The 19,829-nt window shown below is 46.8% G+C and overlaps 1 protein-coding gene and 1 pseudogene across 1 annotated transcript in view; one reads left to right on the forward strand and one right to left on the reverse strand.

Annotated features, from left to right (window-relative positions):
• The window catches only part of LOC136768279 (zinc finger protein 585A-like), a 191,459-nt pseudogene that overhangs the window by 52,660 nt on the left and 118,970 nt on the right, over positions 1–19,829 (reverse strand).
• Positions 1–19,829, forward strand: part of LOC136768280 (zinc finger protein 850-like) — a 131,374-nt gene that overhangs the window by 13,693 nt on the left and 97,852 nt on the right. The window contains 1 exon segment of the mRNA XM_066722392.1: positions 14,662–16,616. Within this exon segment, the coding sequence (XP_066578489.1) occupies positions 15,207–16,616 (1,410 nt within the window). The 5' untranslated portion in view covers positions 14,662–15,206.

Here is a 19,829-nt window from a genome sequence, read left to right on the forward strand (position 1 = left end):
AACTTACAACATAAGTGCAAAACAAAGTGCAAAAATACAGTTAAGTACAAGGCATCAATCATTACAAATTCAATTTAACTAAAACATAGCAATTCAAAATATAATACAATTTACAATTTCAAATGTACACAGGCAAGTACAGTAAGTGAGGTCATACATCCTGGACGGTAAAAGTGCTGTCAAGACGTTGGGTCACAGTCAAGGGCTGCGGGAAAGGGAGCAAGGAGGAAAACAATCAAGAACGCAAGAAGCATAAAAAAAACTCTGTGAAGTGCCATCTAACAGGGATTAAAAGGACTAATATTACAAGTACTGTCTGAAAAGATGTACACTCACCTAAAGGATTATTAGGAACACCATACTAATACTGTGTTTGACCCCCTTTCGCCTTCAGAACTGCCTTAATTCTACGTGGCATTGATTCAACAAGGTGCTGAAAGCATTCTTTAGAAATGTTGGCCCATATTGATAGGATAGCATCTTGCAGTTGATGGAGATTTGTGGGATGCACATCCAGGGCACGAAGCTCCCGTTCCACCACATCCCAAAGATGCTCTATTGGGTTGAGATCTGGTGACTGTGGGGGCCAGTTTAGTACAGTGAACTCATTGTCATGTTCAAGAAACCAATTTGAAATGATTCCACCTTTGTGACATGGTGCATTATCATGCTGGAAGTAGCCATCAGGGGATGGGTACATGTTGGTCATAAAGGGATGGACATGGTCAGAAACAATGCTCAGGTAGGCCGTGGCATTTAAACGATGCCCAATTGGCACTAAGGGGCCTAAAGTGTGCCAAGAAAACATCCCCCACACCATTACACCACCACCACCAGCCTGCACAGTGGTAACAAGGCATGATGGATCCATGTTCTCATTCTGTTTACGCCAAATTCTGACTCTACCATCTGAATGTCTCAACAGAAATCGAGACTCATCAGACCAGGCAACATTTTTCCAGTCTTCAACTGTCCAATTTTGGTGAGCTTGTGCAAATTGTAGCCTCTTTTTCCTATTTGTAGTGGAGATGAGTGGTACCCGGTGGGGTCTTCTGCTGTTGTAGCCCATCCGCCTCAAGGTTGTACGTGTTGTGGCTTCACAAATGCTTTGCTGCATACCTCGGTTGTAACGAGTGGTTATTTCAGTCAAAGTTGCTCTTCTATCAGCTTGAATCAGTCGGCCCATTCTCCTCTGACCTCTAGCATCAACAAGGCATTTTCGCCCACAGGACTGCCGCATACTGGATGTTTTTCCCTTTTCACACCATTCTTTGTAAACCCTAGAAATGGTTGTGCGTGAAAATCCCAGTAACTGAGCAGATTGTGAAATACTCAGACCGGCCCGTCTGGCACCAACAACCATGCCACGCTCAAAATTGCTTAAATCACCTTTCTTTCCCATTCAGACATTCAGTTTGGAGTTCAGGAGATTGTCTTGACCAGGACCACACCCCTAAATGCATTGAAGTGGTCTGGAGGGGATGTATAGAGAGACAAGGGTCTGAAGGTAACTTGGTTCAGTGTGGTCGAGACAGCGGTAGGTGAGGGTCAATCAGTGGTATAGTCTACATGATACGCACGTATATGCCGTATACCCCCTAGGAAAGCTCAAGGATTTCCGTATACCCACTTAAAAAAGCGTGAGGATACGTAACATCGTTTTGTGACAGAACTTTCACACCTTCATTCATAAATTCACCCCGTCTGTGTTGCAAAGCACTGACTTTTGGACCATTGTGGCTTCCGTGGAATGTGACCTGGCTCTGACGTCACCTACCAAGGAACAACAACACAGTTGCTTGGCGGTCATTCTTGGTGCAAGTTTGAAATTAACTAATGTGAATCACCAAAGGAGATATGAAACGAAGGCAAACTCAAACTACACTCTTTCAGTGTTTTCGTAAGCCTGCCCCTGAAGCTACTGCGGATCCGGGTGACACTGCAGCTGCAGCAGATGACACGAACATTAACGTTACAGGAAACAAGCCCGATGCTATCATAACGTTACCTGTAAAAGTAGCATATATGTTATCATTAACGTAACTGTAACAGCAGGGGATTGTTGGTATATTGAATTGTATCTAGAACTAGCTAACTTCACAAGCGTTTATATCTCCTCAGATCAGACCTGTTTCAGATGATGAGAGAGATGAGAACTCCTGGCCAGCCTTGTGGACTGAAAGTCAGTCTAGGGTATTTAAAAACAGACATCCTTGGTTAGAGTGAAGGGACAGAAAGTTAGGTAGATATCAGCACACATGCAAAGCTGATGTAAAAACAATTGAAATTCATAATGTCAATGACTATGCAAATGAGAGTTAATTCATGGTCATCTTAAATGTGCATTAATTTAAAATATTTACACCATTAAATTACTATATGGCAATGTTAGTTATCAATAGTTGTCAGATCATTAGCTATTGAAAGAGTGTAACATTTTTCTCCTTTCTCCTGCTTTTCATGCATGTGTTAGCCATGGTGTGAAGCTTATTTGTTAATTAACCTTGATTGTTTTTTCTTATTTGAAGCATATTTGTCTTGTAGCAGTTCCTGGATGCTTTCTCGTGCATTTAAGCTGTTACAGTACATAGCCTAAGTTTGACAATGGTTTTGGAAGATAAGTGTGCTCGAGAAGATGTGGACTGTTAAGTACTTTACCTGTAACAAATTAGGATAGCGCACACCTGTGTTTTGTTGAATGACACAAGGCTGGTCAGGACGGCCCTCCCTCCCACGCAGGACTGCTAATACCACAATTAAAGCCTGAATACAGATATCTGAATATCTGAATACAGACAAAGACAGTGCCAGACACGTGCAGTTATGCTGAACAATAGCTTGTAGTAATGTTAAATAAATGCTAAATAATCACAGCCTACAGTGTAACGCTTCTGATTTCCAGACAGGGCGTGTTGAGTGTGCTAAGTAAGTTGCTAAATTAACTCACAAACAGTCGCTGCTCTTACTACAATACAGGTGCAAGATGTATAATTCGTAGCTAAACAACCAACCACGTGAACAATCAATGTAACTCTAGCTTAAACTAGGAAACGCGAGAGAAAACTTCTGTTGGGAAAAGCAAGGGCCCCAATACTGATCCCTGTGGAACTCCACTAACAACCTCACTCCAGTTAGAAGCTCCTCTAATCGACACCCTCTGTTTCCTAGACATCAACCAGTTCATAATCCATCTACTTACATTACCCTGAATGCCTACAGCTTCCAATCTGAGGATCAATCTTTGGTGTGGAATTTTCTGTTAGTAAAAATTATTAGACATTTTTCAGGTGATGCAGGTGAGACTTATTTGTCTGTAATTTCCTGGCTCAGTTTTGTCCCCTTTCTTGTGAATTGGTTTGACATCTGCTGTCTTCCAGTCAGTGGGCACATCTCCTGTTCTAAGTGTCATTTGGAATAGTTCAGTTAGTGGCCTATAAATAATTTCCCTCATTTCTGCACTGTTGGAAATATCCCATCTGGCCCAGGTGATTTGTTTGTTTTTAATTCTGCTAGTCCCTTTAGTACCTCCTCCTCATTTATCCTGATCTCTCTTAGGGTTTGACTGGACTGATTGTTAACCTGTGGCATGTCATCTGTTTTTTCTTTTGTAAAAACCTCAGTGAAATACTCATTTAGAACATTTGCCACATTTTGTTCGTTTTCCAAGATACCTCCATTTTTGCCCTTTATCTGTTTCACTTCCTCCTTTATTTACCGCTTGCTGTTGTAATATTGAAAAAAGCTCTTTGCATTGGTTTTAGCTCCAATAATTATTTCTATTTCCCTCTTTGCTTTCCTGATCCCTTTCTTAAGATCTCTTTGCATCTCAACATATTCTTTGTATTTTGTTTTGTCTCCGTCCCTTTTGTATGCGCTATACAACATTTTCTTCCTCTTTATATTATGTTGCAAACCGATTAAACCATTTTGGCCAATGTTTGTTGGTCCTTAGTTTGCTAAGTTTTTGGTACAAATTTGTCCTGAGCCTCAAGTAGTATATTATTAAAATATACCCATCCATTTTCAACTGACTCTGTATCCAGTGTGCTCCAGTCTACCTCTTCTAAGTGCCACCTCATACCTTCAGTGTTTGCTTTTCTAAAATTGTAAAGCATTGTTTTAGACTTGGTCCTAGTTCTTTTGAAAGAATGCCTCAAAGCTAACCATATTGTGATCACAATTTGCCATTGGGTCTCTTACTAGTGTCCCTCTGACTCTGTCTTGGTCACATGAAAAGAACTTGTCAATGCATGAGCTCTCTCTAGTCCCACAAAGATTCTTTTTGAGAGTTCTTCTGCCTCAATGTCATTTCTGACATATAATGCTACCCCACCACCTCCTCAATTTTGCCTGTACCTCCTAAACTGTGTGTATCCTTTCAGCTTGTATTCATCCCCATCATTTTCGGTAAGCCATGTTTCTGTCACTCCTACAACATCATAGTCACACGGCAGCACTGTGGCTTCTAGGTCTAACATCTTGTTGCTTATACTCCTGGTATTGAGGTACAAACATTTCAGGACTTTCCTGCTAGCAGTTTCCCTTCTTCCTTTCCTAACTACAGGTACAGTTGCCTACATAATTATTCACATCCTTCTACAGTGGGTTTTAGCGACATAAATGCAACTGTACATTCAGTATTTGTTGCATAAATTAATTTCAACAGTACTATTTTCAGATTTATTTTTTACTTTTACTCAAGTATAACTTCTGCCTGCTTTTTACCCCACTGCCTGTAGGCCAGGTTAGTGGCAGTGACAGTTATTGCTCTCATCAGGCTGAACAAACTCAATTCCTGTCTGTGTCTCCTTCCAGAGTCAGATGAAGTGACACCCACAGCGTTCGATGGCAGTGACGTGTGCAGGTTGTGTGAATCTCACTGACTGCACCTTCTGTTTTTAGCTCACTGAAGGAAAGGAACATGGGAAGCTAAACCCCAGGCCTGGCCAGGTAATGCCCAACTCTAAGAGCTTCACAAGTCTGATGTGAAAGATTGCCTTTCTGGGATTGTGTCTGAGGATGTGTCCCAGCTTCTCAATGTCCTTCAGACCCAACTCTGAATCGACGAGGTCAGTAAGCAGACAATAGGACTGACCTAGACACCCAGATTATAAAAGTGATTTTTTTCATTACAGCATCTTGGTATTAAGTTGTTTGTGCTTCAAATTAAATACTTAATTTCAAGAGTGTAAGGACTAAAGTGGTCTGAAACCCACCCTAAATGCTGTGCTGATTTAGAGAGTGGACACAGTTGTCTGAGGGCAGGGGGTCTCTGATATCAATAGCATAACAAAAGGTTAATGAGGAGATGCTCTGACTACCAGTCTTGTATCAATAGCAGATCAAAAGCTATTGATAAAGATGAGTGAGGAGACAGCCTGTCTATTATGCTGTGTTGAGGGTGAGTTAATCCCCTCTGAGAGAGGGACGGGTCAGGGGAACCAGAGTCGTTACCCTGCAATGTGGGAGAGCGGGTTTGGGCTCCATTGTCTCTTTGTTTGATAATGAGCAGCTGCCATTGGATGCTCTGGTGGGGGGTCACTGTGGAAGGTGGAGTTGGACAGGGGTTCATCTCATAAAAGCTGACTTGTCCATCAAGTCTGTGTATCTGTTCTGCCTTGCTGTACCCAGTGTACCTGTATACTGTGCTCTATATTCTGGACTCCAATAGCGAGAGAAACCTTTGTCCAGCAGGGGGCTTTTGAACTGTACTTGACAGTCTTTCTTTTTTCCTTGCAGGGAGCTGATCCATCAGGCCAGACCAGACGAGACGGGGAGGTGCCGGTTGACAGAGCTGCAGAGTCCTGGGTCCTTGGAGCGGTCCGGAGGCCGAGGCGAGTGGAGATTGGGACGGACCGGGAGCGACAGGGGACCTAGCCAGAGGGGTCGGAGGACTCCTCACGGAGTGGGTCCCATCCAGAAGCCCGGCCGACCATCTACCCGGAGCCCGGCCTGACCAGGACTGCTCCCCGCTGACGTCACCAGCCAGGATCCAGGAGAGGCCTCGGATTCCAGGGACCGACCAGGCCGATCGGCAACGTCCCTGAGAGAGGCCTCCTGCAGCCAGGGCCCGGACTTCTCCCCGCAAGGCCCGCTCCCTGCAAGAGCCCCGGAGGTGGAAGCTGCTCCCCAGCCAGGTGGACTTGCCCCGACCTCCGGATTGAGAGCCTCCCGACCCTTCTCCAAGGTAGGAAAGTGCAGCATGGCCCAGCGAACCGCCGGTGTGAGGCGCCATAATGCGGTGCGCTTCAGCCGTGAGGCTGGAGCCGAGACCGCGGCCCTCACCCGGCTGGAGTTCAGCAGGTCCGTGCTGCAGAGGGGCCTGGGCTTTGCCCCTTCTGAGCTGAACTGTGTGGTAAAACTGCCTGGACCTAGGGACGTGTTCGAGGTGAGCTTTAAGAACCCTCAAGTGCTGGAGAGTTTTTGGAACCTGTATAGGGAGAAAAAAGACAGCATGCCCCTGAATGACTTTGTGGTCGACGCCCTGACAGATAGAGAGATTAAAATTGTAACTATTCAGTTTTACAACGAAGCAGTGGCAGAGTACGACGTAGAAGTATGGCTGAGGAGACACTGTGAGATCCTGTCTGAAAGTAGGAGAGTTAATGATGAGGATGGGGTCTGGACCGGTGCTCGGCGGTGGCAGGTGCGCCTGCAGGTGGAAGTGGCCGCCATCGGCGGAGTACGCCATCTACCAAGCACCGTGGTTTTAGGAGCAAATAGGGGGCTTGTCTTTTATCATGGCATGCCCAAATTATGTAGGAACTGCGGGGCCCTGGGTCATTTAGCCGCAGCCTGTACCGTTGTTAAGTGCAAGGTCTGCGGCGGGGAACATCAGACCAGGGCCTGCAAGCAGGAGAGGGCCTGCAACCTGTGCGGTGGGGGAGGGCACCTCTTTAGGAATTGTCCCTCCTCCTATGCAAATAGGGCGCGGGCCCTCGGGGGTGGTGGAGAGAGAGAAAACCAAGCGGAGGCTCCTCCAAAGGTGATACCCCAAAATGGGGGTAGAGAGGAAACAATCCTCAGGAGCCTCATAGGTTCCCTCTCTGACTCTGGGTCAGAAGTGGAGGCAGAGGGAGAGTGGACAGTGGTAGCGGGGAAGAGAAGGAGGGCTGAGAAGAGGAGCATGGGTAGGGGGGGTATGATGAAAAAGAGGATTCATTCTGCAGATTCTCCCCCCCCTGCCGGCCCCTCCCCCGCTCCAGAGTCCCCTCCCTCTAATTTCTATACGCCCCACTCTGATTCCGGAGAGGAGAGCGGTGGGCCTTCTCCACTGCCCCGAGTGGGCAGCCTGGTAGATGAGAGGCCCCCTAGAAATAACATTCCTCCTGCCCCACAACTGAGACTCTCCCAGGGGAGGGGTCAGGTATGCCCTCCCGGCAGTAGTGGGAGAGCCGCAGGTCCTCAGGAGACGAGAGTCGGCGCCAGTGTCCTTTCCCAGAAAGACATCAGGGACGTGATGGCAAGGTCACTGGCGCTGGGGGAGGAGGCCTGCGGCGGCAGACAGCCGGGAAGGGAGAGACCACCCCCTCCCCCACCATTAGTTAAAAGAACGACTAGCGGGGTCTATACAGTTTTCTCCCCAGTTGTACATAAAGCCTCTGCCCTGCCATCTGTTCGTCGGGCCTCGGCCTCAAAGGAACCAGGGAGAACCTCCAGCACCACGGGCCCTGAGCCCAGTGGAGTTTTGCCCGCCTTACCGGGTGGCGGGAGCCGAGCCCCCCCCATAGTCTTCCTAGAGGATCAAGCGGTGAGGCAAATGATTGAAATGATGGGTGCTAGCGCTAAGCTAGGTGAGGGAGAAGAGAGGAGTGGGGAAGAGAAAGGTTTCTTTACATGATTGTTACGGAGCGGGTAATTGCCCTCACAGCCATTATGGCATTAACCATTATTTCAATCAATGTGAGGAGCATTGCTGAGGTGAAAAAGAGGACCGATGTTTTAAACTCTCTGGCTGGCATGAAGGCGGATATTATCTGTTTGCAGGAGTGCGGCATCCCGTTCCAAAAAGAATACAAAGATCTCCGGGACACTTGGACCCTAGGAGAATCCTTCTGGTCGGGGTCCAATGTGTCCCGAGCGGACGGGATTGCCGTACTCCTGAAAAACCCCTTCTTAATAGTCAAAACATTTAAGGTTATAGAGGCGGGCAGACTGGCCAGCCTCGATTTTAAATACAAGGGGGCTGTATTGAGGCTGGTCAATGTCTATGCCCCCACCAGCCAGAGAGAGAGAGTCCTCTTTCTCCCTCAGCTACGCCCGCTCCTGATCGGCACCTTGCCAGTTATCATTTCAGGTGATTTCAACTGTGCTCTGAGGGATGTAGACCGGAGTAAGCCCCGCAATGATAGATCCAGCAGGGACCTCGCTGCGTTCGTGGAGGACTTTGAACTCTGCGACGCAGGTCGGGACCTGGTCCCCTTGTTCACCTGGGTGAGTTCTTCTGGCTCCTCCTTCTCCAGGATAGATCTCGTCCTCCTCAGCAAGCCACTGGAGAGGACCGCCATGTCTTCGGAGGCGGTCTTCTTTTCAGACCACAGGCTCCTGACGACAGAGGTGCTCATTCCGAGCACACGGGAGTCGGGGCCTGGGGTCTGGAAGCTCAACACCTCTCTGCTCGATGACCCTCGTGTGATTAAGACCTTTAGCAGACGCCTCGAGGAGTGGAGGACCCTGAAGGACCTTTTTGATTCTCCCATAGAGTGGTGGGAGATGATGAAGAAAAGAACCAAGGGCTACTTCATTCAGCTGGGGAAACGGAAAGCTCGCGAGAGGCGGGCGAGATATTCCCATCTAAACGCCCGCCTCCAGCGCCTGAGTCTTTTACAGCTCAGAGGCTTCGACCTAGCTGAGGAGGTGGCCCGGGTCAAACTGAGTCTCTCCGCCCTCTATCGGGAGGAGCAAGAGAAGATCAAGGTCCTTTCCAGGGTCCGCATCATGGAGGACGATGAGAAATGCAGCCGCTTCTTCTTCAAGAAAACGAAGGAGAGGCGGCCTGCAATGTCCTCCATGATCGACTCCTCGGGGCAAGAGGTGGAGGGCAGAGAGGCTGTTGAGACAGTGGTGCGGGATTTCTACAGGGAGTTGTACGACCAGAAGGTGGTGGATCAAAATCTGATCCATCACTTTCTGTCCCTGTTGGAGTCCCGCAATGAGGGGGACGAGGAGGAGGAGGAGGATCCAGAGATCACCACCACTGAACTCTCCCAGGTGATAAAGAGTCTTAACTCTGGAAGGACACCGGGTCCCGACGGGATCCCTGCTGAGTTCTATAAGATCTTTTGGGAGGTGCTTAAGGAAGATCTGGGCCAGGTCCTGGGGTCGATGTACAGAGAGGGCAGATTGGCCCCTTCGATGAAGAAGAGTATCCTCTCCCTTCTTCACAAGAAGGGAGACACGAAAGATCTGAGGAACTGGCGGCCAGTCAGCCTCCTGTGCACCGACTACAAGATACTGGCCAAAGCACTGACGCTCCGGCTGCAGCGGCCACTCCCTCAAGTCGTGGGTCCCGACCAGGTCTGTGGTGCCCGGGGGAGATCGGCGGCCGACAACGCCATGCTGCTCAGGGATGTCGTGGCCTACTCGAACGAGAGAAGGCTTCCCCTGGTCCTAATCAGCTTGGACCAGGAGAAAGCCTTCGACAGAGTGGGCCACGAATACCTGCAGCTTGTTATGGAGAGGATGGGTCTCGCTCTTGGCCTGAGGAAGTGGGTCAAGATCATCTACAGCGGCCTAAGCAGCAGGGTCCTTGTGAACCGCCACCTGACCGAACCATTTCCGGTCAGGTCGGGGGTCCGGCAGGGTTGTCCCCTGTCGGCCCTGCTGTACGTCCTCTGCTTGGAGCCGTTCATGCAGGCGATCCGCCGGGACGTCCGGGTGACAGGTTTCCATCTCCCGGGTTCCGGCGGAGAGCAACTGAAGGCCCTGGCCTATATGGACGACGTGGCCGTGGTCTGCACGGACGCTCCGTCCGTGGCCAGGGTCGAGGAACTGCTGGACGGCTTCTGCAGGGCGACGGGGGCCGCTGTGAATAAGGCCAAGAGCGAGGTCTACCTCTCCAGAGCATGGCCTGTCGGCCGGGGCCCGCCGACCGTGTTCCCTGTGAAGCCGTTTATCAAGGTTCTGGGGATCACGATCGACGGGACCAACACGGGCACCCGGAGCTGGGAGGAGGCCATAGCAAAGGTCCAAAGGAAGATCCACGGCTGGAGCACAAGGACCTTGACGATGGCTGGTAAGGTGCTGGTCGTAAAGGCCATCCTCTTCCCGATACTCCTCTACGTAGGAATGATCTTCCCCCCAGACAAGGGTATCGCAAAACTAGTGACCCGAATTATATTTCGGTTTGTCTGGGGGAGCAAAATGGAGAGGCTGAAAAGAGTGCAGATGGTGAAGGGTACCCTGGATGGAGGCAGGGGGGTCCCGGACGTTGTGCGGCTGATAAAGGCGCAGGGGCTGGCCTATGTGGTTAAGAACATCCAGGCTGCTGGCAAGAAAGTGAGTTTCATGAACCGCTTTTATTTTGCCAGCAGCCTGAGACCATTCGGCCTCTGCGCCATGGACAACACCAGGCCGCACTCGTGGGATCCCCCGCCGTTCTACAGGGCGCTCCGAGCCTTTGCGCTCGAAGTAGGCCTCCATAAAGTCGTGCTGGCCTCCTGGGATTATAAGACCATCTGTAGTCAGATGAGATCTGCCCAGGAGACCAGCCGGATAGAAGATTTCCCTCCCGAAACCTGCCGGTTTATCTGGGCTAACGCTACGCACGTTTGCCTCACGAACACGCAGAAAGATGTCTCCTGGATGGCTGTGAGTCGGTGTCTCCCCACCCGAGTGTTCATGCACAGAAGGGGCATAGCTCCTTATGACACCTGCCCCTATAAGGGTTGCTTGGGGAAGGAGACGGAGGCTCACATCTTTAGTGAGTGCCCCTCCGCCCACAGGGTCTGGCTCCTGTTTTCTCCGTTCCTCCACAGGTTCGCCGTTCCTGCGCGGGCGACCGCCCAGCAGATCCTATACGGTCCAGCCAAGGGAATTTCTACATCTACCTTGAGGTGCTGGTGGCGTGTCGTCTGCGCAGTGAAGCAGGCACTGTGGGAGGGACGGAACATCTGTTTGTTCAATAAGCAGGAGCTGGACCCGATCGTCATCGCGCGGAGGGGCATGGTGTTTGTGAAAGACTACGTCAATCTGGAGGTCCATCAGAGGGGCAAGGAGGAAGCCTTTAAGAACTGGCGCATACAAGATCTGGGGGAGCTCAGGATCCCGTGATGGGACCCACCTCCGGGGACGGTTAGTTCCCCCTGCTGGAGCCCGAGTCCAAGATCTTTTAAAGATTTTATGAATGATTGTTTTTAAAAGAAGATTTTAAATAATGAATCTTAATTGTTTTTAAAGATTTAGTTGTTTTTAAATCACACTGTTTAGGGTTTTTGGTAGAGTTTTGTTATATTTTTTTGTCAAATACATTGACCGTTTTGGGTTTAATTTAAAATGCATTAGACCTTTTTGTTTGTTTTTTATTTTTACTTTTTAATTGTTTTTTTAATTTGTTTAATGCATTTTCTGTTATTTTCAATGTATTTGACTCTTTTGTTGGTGTGCAATTTTTTTGCTTTTATCACGTTTTGTTTATTTGATTTGAGCACGTTTATTTTAAAGTTTATTGTTTTAGTTTTGTTAAAAAAAAAATCACAAGATTTTAAAAATTTTAAGTGATTTTAAGAATTGATATTTTAAACGATTTTAATCACAAGTATTAAAATTGAAATTGTTCTATTTTAAGAAATGTAAAAATACTAAACCTAATAAACAGTATATTCTGGACTCTCATGAATCACATTTCACCTGAATTGTCTAAGTTCCAGTCACTTCTACAGGAGGTTCCACTTTCTTACATAATTGGCGAGCCAGCGGCGGACAAAAAGGGCGGACGGTTGGAAACGGGGATCCTGAAGTCGCTGTTCAAGAAAACGTGAACGACATTCTCTGAAGTTGCACTACATCAAAAAGGACACTTCGTTCCAGCGCTGCACTTCTTTTTGACGAACCAGGAAAACGCAAAGCATCTCTGTAAGTATAAGTTTAAATAGTTTGCACCTTAAACATTGCAGGGACAGAATTACGGGAAGCACCCGGACTGAGCCTCGACTGCACTAAGGTCTCTCCCGCAGCGCTAAGGGAACAATCAGGGACAGAAACACTAAAGTCTGACCTGTGTGTGTGTACGTGTGTGTGTTTATAGTCAGCACTGTGAAAACAAACAATTTGGTGGCAATTGTGATTCGCCTGAGAAGACAGGGAGTAAATGATATAGAGAGAAGTGGGGAGTGTATTCAAGACTAAAGGCATGAGAATCCCCTGTAGGTACGCAGTACATAGTGTTACCTGTTTATCAGTACAAGTGTAATCCACCATTATCAAGGTTAAACAGGAGATGTGTTTGTAGGGAACTGGGCTTGTTTAAAAGAACCAGCAGGGAATCCCACATTTATCCTGTGTCCTCGAGATCAACCAGCAGGCAGGTAGGTTGTATAAAGTGTTATTCTGGGAACCTGCAATGAGGGAGTGGGCCGTTGATTATGTTGCAAAGCACTGCAGAGAAGGATCCTACAGTGTGGATCGGTTGCAGATAAAGTAGATCCCTTAAATTAGCTAGAGGTAGCGTGTGAAATCTGAAATGATCAATGCAAGCAGGATAAAGTTAGACATGCTAGTGTCTTGCAGGCTTCACTGCAGGGATGAACAGAATTAAAATGCCGGTTGGCGGCTTCAGAAAGAGAGTGCAGAGAGCACAGGGAAGCAATGGAAACTTTGAACAAATGAGATGGAGAGTGAACTTACAGCAGGAAGGGCTGAACGGCGTGTTATTCCAGAAAATATTAGCAAACTACGAGCACAAAATGTTGTATTAAAATGGGATCTGGAGGCTAGTATTTCTGATAACAGGGGTCTAGGAAAGCAACTGGAAAAATGCCAGGGTGCGTATGAGATGCCTTGTGCCAAAAGTGTAAAGAATCCACAGGTTTTTGGGAATGTGCTGTGAGTGAGAGCCTCTTGAAAACCAAATTGGAAAAACTCAAGAGCGTGTGGCGGCTCTGGGAATCCAATTGCCAGTGGATAGTGATGAGGACAGTGAGCAGGAAAGTGCAGGAGAGTACAGTCAGGGACACGCAGACCAAAACAGACAGGCGAGTGTGAACAGACCGTTAAAGGCTGCTCCATTCAGAATAAGAGGGCGTCCGACCCGCAGGACAAGCTGACGCTCAACCGCCCTCTACAGATCACGAATACCAGGACAGACATGAACACATTCAATTGTCTGCATCAGAGCTGGGAACACTTTGCAGGAGTGTGGGCCAGTGGGATGGATGTAGTGATCCACGTCCCCATGTAGCTGAAATACAGAGGCAGGGCAGACTAACGGCTTAGATGACCAGGACTGTTGTCAGATCAGACAGTTCACTATGCCCGCTGATTTAGTACAATCACTTCCTGAAAGTGTGAAGCTAGGAGAAAATAGTGTCCGGGCTGATGCCCCACAGAGGGAAACAGCATTGCTTAATATGACAGGTAACCCACAACCCAACTGGGGTCAGATACAAGACACTAAGCCAGAGAAAGGGGAGAATCGCTTATTTAATTCCTATTTATTAATAAATAATAATAATAATGGTTTATTTATTTATTAATAATCCTAGACTTAGCGGTCGGGGGGATGGTGTGGCAGTAATGCATAGGTACAGAAGTGTAGCCCTGGGTCTGTTTCATATTTTTTAATTTTATTTTCTGATGGTCCTAATTTGAATGTTGTTATTGTTATGTTTTATGTATTATGTGTTTTATCCTGACTGTTAAGCACCCTGAACTTCTTGTATGAAGGGTGGTATATAAATAAATGTATTATATATATGATTATAAGCCTACAAACTGATTATATGGGGTATATCTTTCTTCCAGTAGTGAACATGTTCAGAAAATGTGTAGCATCTTTTCCAGTCAAATAGAATCTCGGCTGATGCCGGGGCTCAAGTGTTGTTGGTACAGATGTTTTCAGGATGAGATTTCCCTACAGTCAAATAAGAGACAGAGGGACACGTTACACAGGTCATAAGATCAAAGATTTATGCACACAAGTGGGCATCACACAGAAATGGCACAGACTCTGTCACCCTCAATCATCAGGAGTGCTGAGGAGCTTGAATAGGACCAATAGCACAGCGCTGACACAGACCACAGTGGAATCTGAAAAGACTGCTGCAGACATTGGCCAGAAATTCCCACAACCTATAGAAATCCAAACTGTGAAAATGATGAACATCAACAAGAGTTGCTCAAAAGCGTCAGCCACAGATTTGTCACATGACTGACACTTTCTGTGTAGAGGCCAAGTATTGGAGTTTACATAACAACACCAACATCAGAATCCGCCCATCACTGTAGCTTTAGTCTTCTCTATAATGTGTCTCCATGTACGAGTGCCAGGCTGTGTTCTCACTGTCTGACTTCATACATGCTCCCAGTTTATATGCTGACTGGACACTTTATTAGCACTTCTGAATGATGTTCTGATATAATGACTTGTGTAGGAATCGCATGAACTGTGTGAGTTTTCAGAGCTGCTGTTCTCAGTGCTGCTCTCCTGTGTCGTCTCTCCCCCAGGAGCTGTAGAGGCCAGCGCTCTCCCTGACTCTGGGGAAAGGGCTCCCACTGAGCAGCAGCACTGGGAGCAGGAGTGGGACTCCAGTCTGAGGCAGGACACAGAGCCCACAGCTACTGAAGAACCAGGGACTGAGTGAGCAGCCCAGGAGCAGACAGAGTGAGGAGGAGCTCAGGGGACAGGAGTCTGGCCACATGGCAGAGCCACACACTGAGGGCTCGACACAGGGACTCGGGGCTCTGGGATCTGACACCGCAGGGTCAAAGGTCATGTCAAAGTCATAAAGAGCGACCCTGAGCTGGACTGCACCCACACTGTGGATCTCTGCAGGATCCAGTCTCTGGGATCTGAGTGTGGACCCAGTGCAGCAGGTGCTGAGCCGGGCTCTCCCAGAACACAGTGTGGAGCCAGTCTGCTGTCTGGTCACATCAAAACAGAGGACGACACAGTGGAGTGTGTTTACACAGTGGAGCCGAGGACACAGACTCCCTTCAGAGACGCACTCAGTCATCTCAAAATTGATAATATTTCAGACAGCGCCTGGGACATGTGGCCTGAGCTCCCTGTAGCTGGCCAGTGTGACCCAGAGTCTGCTGCCTTGAGGACAGGGCTCAGTGGGGGGAGTGACAGTGCAGTGAGTGAGGAGAGTCCATCATCACAGCGCAGACAGCTGCGTCCCAGAACCCCTAGACCACCTTGCTCCTCCAGCTCCCCCTCCTCACCACTGCAGAGTGGAAAACAGCGTCCCCATCGCCAGCCCCAGAGTAGGAAGAGCTTCACAGGGGCATCAGAGCTTATTAGGCAGCACCGCACTCTCAGAGAGAAGACGCTCCACTGTGGCCAGTGTGGGAAGAGTTTGTCTCATGCATCTAGCCTCAACAGACACCAGCGCATTCACACAGGAGAGAAACCATATTGCTGTGTCCAGTGTGGGAAGAGATTCTCTGATTCATCCTCCCACAACAGACACCAGCGCATTCACACAGGAGAGAAACCATTCTGCTGTACTCAGTGTGGGAAGAGATTCTCTCGCTTAGCTAACATCAACACACACCAGCACATTCACACAGGAGAGAGACCTTACTGCTGTGCGCAGTGTGGGAAGTGTTTCTCTCGGGCAGAACACCTCAACACACACCAGCGCATTCACACAGGAGAGAGACCGTTCTGCTGTGCTCAGTGTGGGAAGACATTCTCTCGCTTAACTAATTTCAACATGCATCAGCGCACTCACACAGGAGAGAGACCTTACTGCTGTGCGCAGTGTGGGAAGTGTTTCTCTCGGGCAGAACACCTCAACACACACCAGCGCATTCACACAGGAGAGAGACCTTACTGCTGTGCTCAGTGTGGGAAGTGTTTCTCTCGGGCAGAACACCTCAACACACACCAGCGCATTTACACAGGAGAGAGACCGTTCTGCTGTGCTCAGTGTGGGAAGACATTCTCTCGCTTAACTAATTTCAACATGCATCAGCGCACTCACACAGGAGAGAGACCGTACTGCTGTGCAAAGTGTGGGAAGTGCTTCTCTCGGGCAGAACACCTCAACACACACCAGCGCATTCACACAGGAGAGAGACCGTACAGCTGTTCCCAGTGTGGGAAGAGATTCTCTGATTCATCCTCCCTCATCAGACACCAGCACATTCACATTGGAGAGAGACCATTCAGCTGTGCCCAGTGTGGGAAGGGTTTTTCTCAAGTAGGTAATCTCAACACACACCAGCGCATTCACACAGGAGAGAGACCTTACTGCTGTGGCCAGTGTGGGAAGTGTTTCTCTCAGGCAGAACACCTCAACATACATCAGCGCATTCACACAGGAGAGAGACCGTTCTGCTGTGCTCAGTGTGGGAAGACATTCTCTCGCTTAGCTAATTTCAACACACACCAGCGCATTCACACAGGAGAGAGACCGTACTGCTGTGCAAAGTGTGGGAAGAAGTTCTCTCGGGCAGAACACCTCAACACACACCAGCGCACTCATACAAGATAGAGACTGTCAGGTCCAATGTGGGAAGAGCTACACCGTCACTGAGTCTCACAGTCTTGGGTGGACATTATTGTTATTGTTGGTTTTTTCCATCATCCAAGGCAGGGGTTTTCAAACCGGTCATGGATTATCCCCTGCCTAGGACTGGGCGATAGGGCCAAAAATGTTATCTCGATAGAAAAAAATATATATCAGTCGATATCGATAATTATCACAACAAATGTCAAATCATTATTTCTTTCAAGTTTAAAGGCTGATTTTTTGCTCCTGAGTGAAAGTTGAAGAAACCAGACGGTTATCTGTGCTTTTAAACTATTCTTTATGGTCAGAACATGACAAACACTTTCCAAACAGTTGATCATTTCACAAATCTGAGGTAGAACATTCAAAACAATTATAATGATAAAATCTTTTTTCAACATAAAAATATGCATGAGTAAAATTCTTTTCAGTCCTTTTTCCTCAACAAAATAAATATCTGCAGTCTGATGTATAACAGCCCCGCGGAGACAATCAGTATGAAGGCGAACAAGATTGAGTTAACGTGTGTCCATTTACAAGTTAATTGAATGAATAAATAAATACATCAGATCTGGGTTTCCCTCTAAACATTAAGGACTGGTTCAGAGGCCCTGAATGTTTTATGAATGTCCCCTGATCTCAAATTATTTTTTCTGACGGTGTTTTCTCTCACACATTCACACACATTAAGTTCTTTTGGTCGAGATATTAAAATTATATTCGGGACTACTCTCAAAAGGTTCAGGGCTGCAGTCACGGCAAATATGGCTGGTGACGCCACTGAACTGGATTAATAAATGCGTCCATGAATAGTTAAATTAAACCGGCTATATTGTATGTGGATGATTAATCGTGAAACGTGTGTATTTTGTTTCAACTGTAACTTGCCCTGGTTAAAGGCGTATCCTAAGTAAATTAAAATAATGCGGTCAAAAGTGTTGTTTGCAGTTACAAATCTGTAGTAAGAGTAATAAGTTAAGGGAGTCATGCTGTGCCGTTTAATACACATATATACCATCACAAATGATGACGATAATAATAACAATACATATTTGCCATTTAGTTTTATTGTTGCACATGGAACCGTATTCTTATGTGAACATGCTTGTCTGAATATAATGTTGTCTCTACACGTTCAGCTCTTCCTAATATCTCTGAACAGAAACGTGTATTTATTACGCTGTTTACAATCATGTAAAGCACAAATAATAAAACAGACACACAAGTCCTCTCCACGTCAGGCTGTATCGCTCGTAGTGTTGATCTCTGTCTCTGTTTTTAACACGAACACAAACCAAACCCACAATCGCTCCTCCCACAACAAATGATCTTCCGACAGCGGCCAGGTTTCACAGACCGCGCCAGCGCAGCGCTGAGACCGGTGTGTCAGTGGTGCTCCTCTCCACGGGCTACTGCCACTCCTCCGCACGCTGCTGCTGCGTCACAGAGGTGAACTGGACTGCTGTACCCAGTTATCGACATTATCTTTATATCGTTATCGCGATAATTATTGTTATCGATTTATCGCCCAGCCCTACCCCTGCCCTGCTGGTTTTTGTTCCAACTTAGGTCTTATTTACTTAATTGAATGGTATATTGCTTTGTTAGGTCAATTAAGGATTCAATTAAGCACTGAAGACCTCAGTTGGAACAAAAACCAGCAGGGCAGGGGGTACTCCAGGACCGGTTTGAATACCCCTGATCCAAGGTTTCTTGCATGGTTTGTCAATCACTAACATGCATTGTCTTCTAGAGACACTGTATAACACACGTGACATCATCACAATGAGAATGTATCCACGTGATCGGCCACACTGCACAAACTGCTGGGCTCTTACTGAGTGTACTTTCATAATGGGCAGAAACGTTTATCATGTTTATGTCTGTAAAACACTTTGAGAGTCCCACAATACTTAATACTTCTGAGAAATACAGAGAACGCTTCGGAGATGAGAAATGCACAAAGTGGGCGTGACGTCACAAGTGGAGTTCAATAACATGACATCTACCAGTAAAGCGACTGTTCGGCTGTTTCTCCTGTTGTCAGCAATATTCGAAACTACTGCAAATCATTATCTACACAGTACTTACAGAGAATAATACACAATACATGTTTTGGCTTTTTCATTTAATCACATAAGTGCAATATTAAAACTTATAGTTTGATTGTTTGGTTTGGTGGGTCTCCGACTGTAGAGAAAGGACACGCAGCATTTCAGCCTTTGGCCAAATAACTCCTACTAAATCATATTTAATTATATTTGTATTTACATGTTATAAAGTAAAAAAAAACTTAAAACAAAAGTTGACTTTGCTGCCCTCACAGTCTGTTGAGAGAGATTGCTGAGATGGACACAGTCCTCATCCAGTGACTCTCGTCTGGTTTGGAGTCGGGACAGAACTGGGAGTAGGACTGGGGAGTGGGGCAGAAGAAACGAGTCGCTGCTTTGCCTGGTTTGTCAAGCCAATGCGCTGTTGCTGTGTCCTTGTGCTTCAACTGAAACTATACAGTGAGCGTTTGAGATTGAAAACGATTGGTATGTATTATTATTATTACCAATATTACAAAACAGCGCACACTTTTGAGTCACAAAATAAATATATAGCTTTTAAGTATTTAGTCTAAATAATAATGTAAAACATAAATGTAAATGTTAAATATAAGTATAAATGCTAAATATAAATATAAATGTTAAATATAAAAGTTACATCTTACAGAAGCGTATTTACACAAGCGTATTGCTGCCACATGAAAAAAATAAATATACATGTTTATTTTTTGTATTTTTGGGGCTTGTTTGCTGCCACAGGATTTTTTTTTTTTTTTTGGGGGGGGGTTGTTGAATGCTTGTTGAATGCATTAAACATGCATAATTTTATACGCATGAAGCTTCTGGTTTTTACCTATTTCTGCCATCACAAACAATGATACTTCAAGTGGATATAAGTGGATATTTTGTAATATATCTTCATGCTTAAGACCAATGTTAAAAGTGGACAGTGTCTGACACAATTGCAATTCCTGTGTAGCTAGTGAAACAGGCCTCACATAGTATACTAGTACGTTACAAGTGACTTAACCACTCAGCAAAGAAAATCAGTAGAGTGTTAAACCATGGTGTGAGCGTAGCAGGCTTCATACTCTACTGTGCT

This window comes from Amia ocellicauda, chromosome 14, assembly GCF_036373705.1.
Source record: "Amia ocellicauda isolate fAmiCal2 chromosome 14, fAmiCal2.hap1, whole genome shotgun sequence".
NCBI classification, from domain to species: domain Eukaryota; kingdom Metazoa; phylum Chordata; class Actinopteri; order Amiiformes; family Amiidae; genus Amia; species Amia ocellicauda.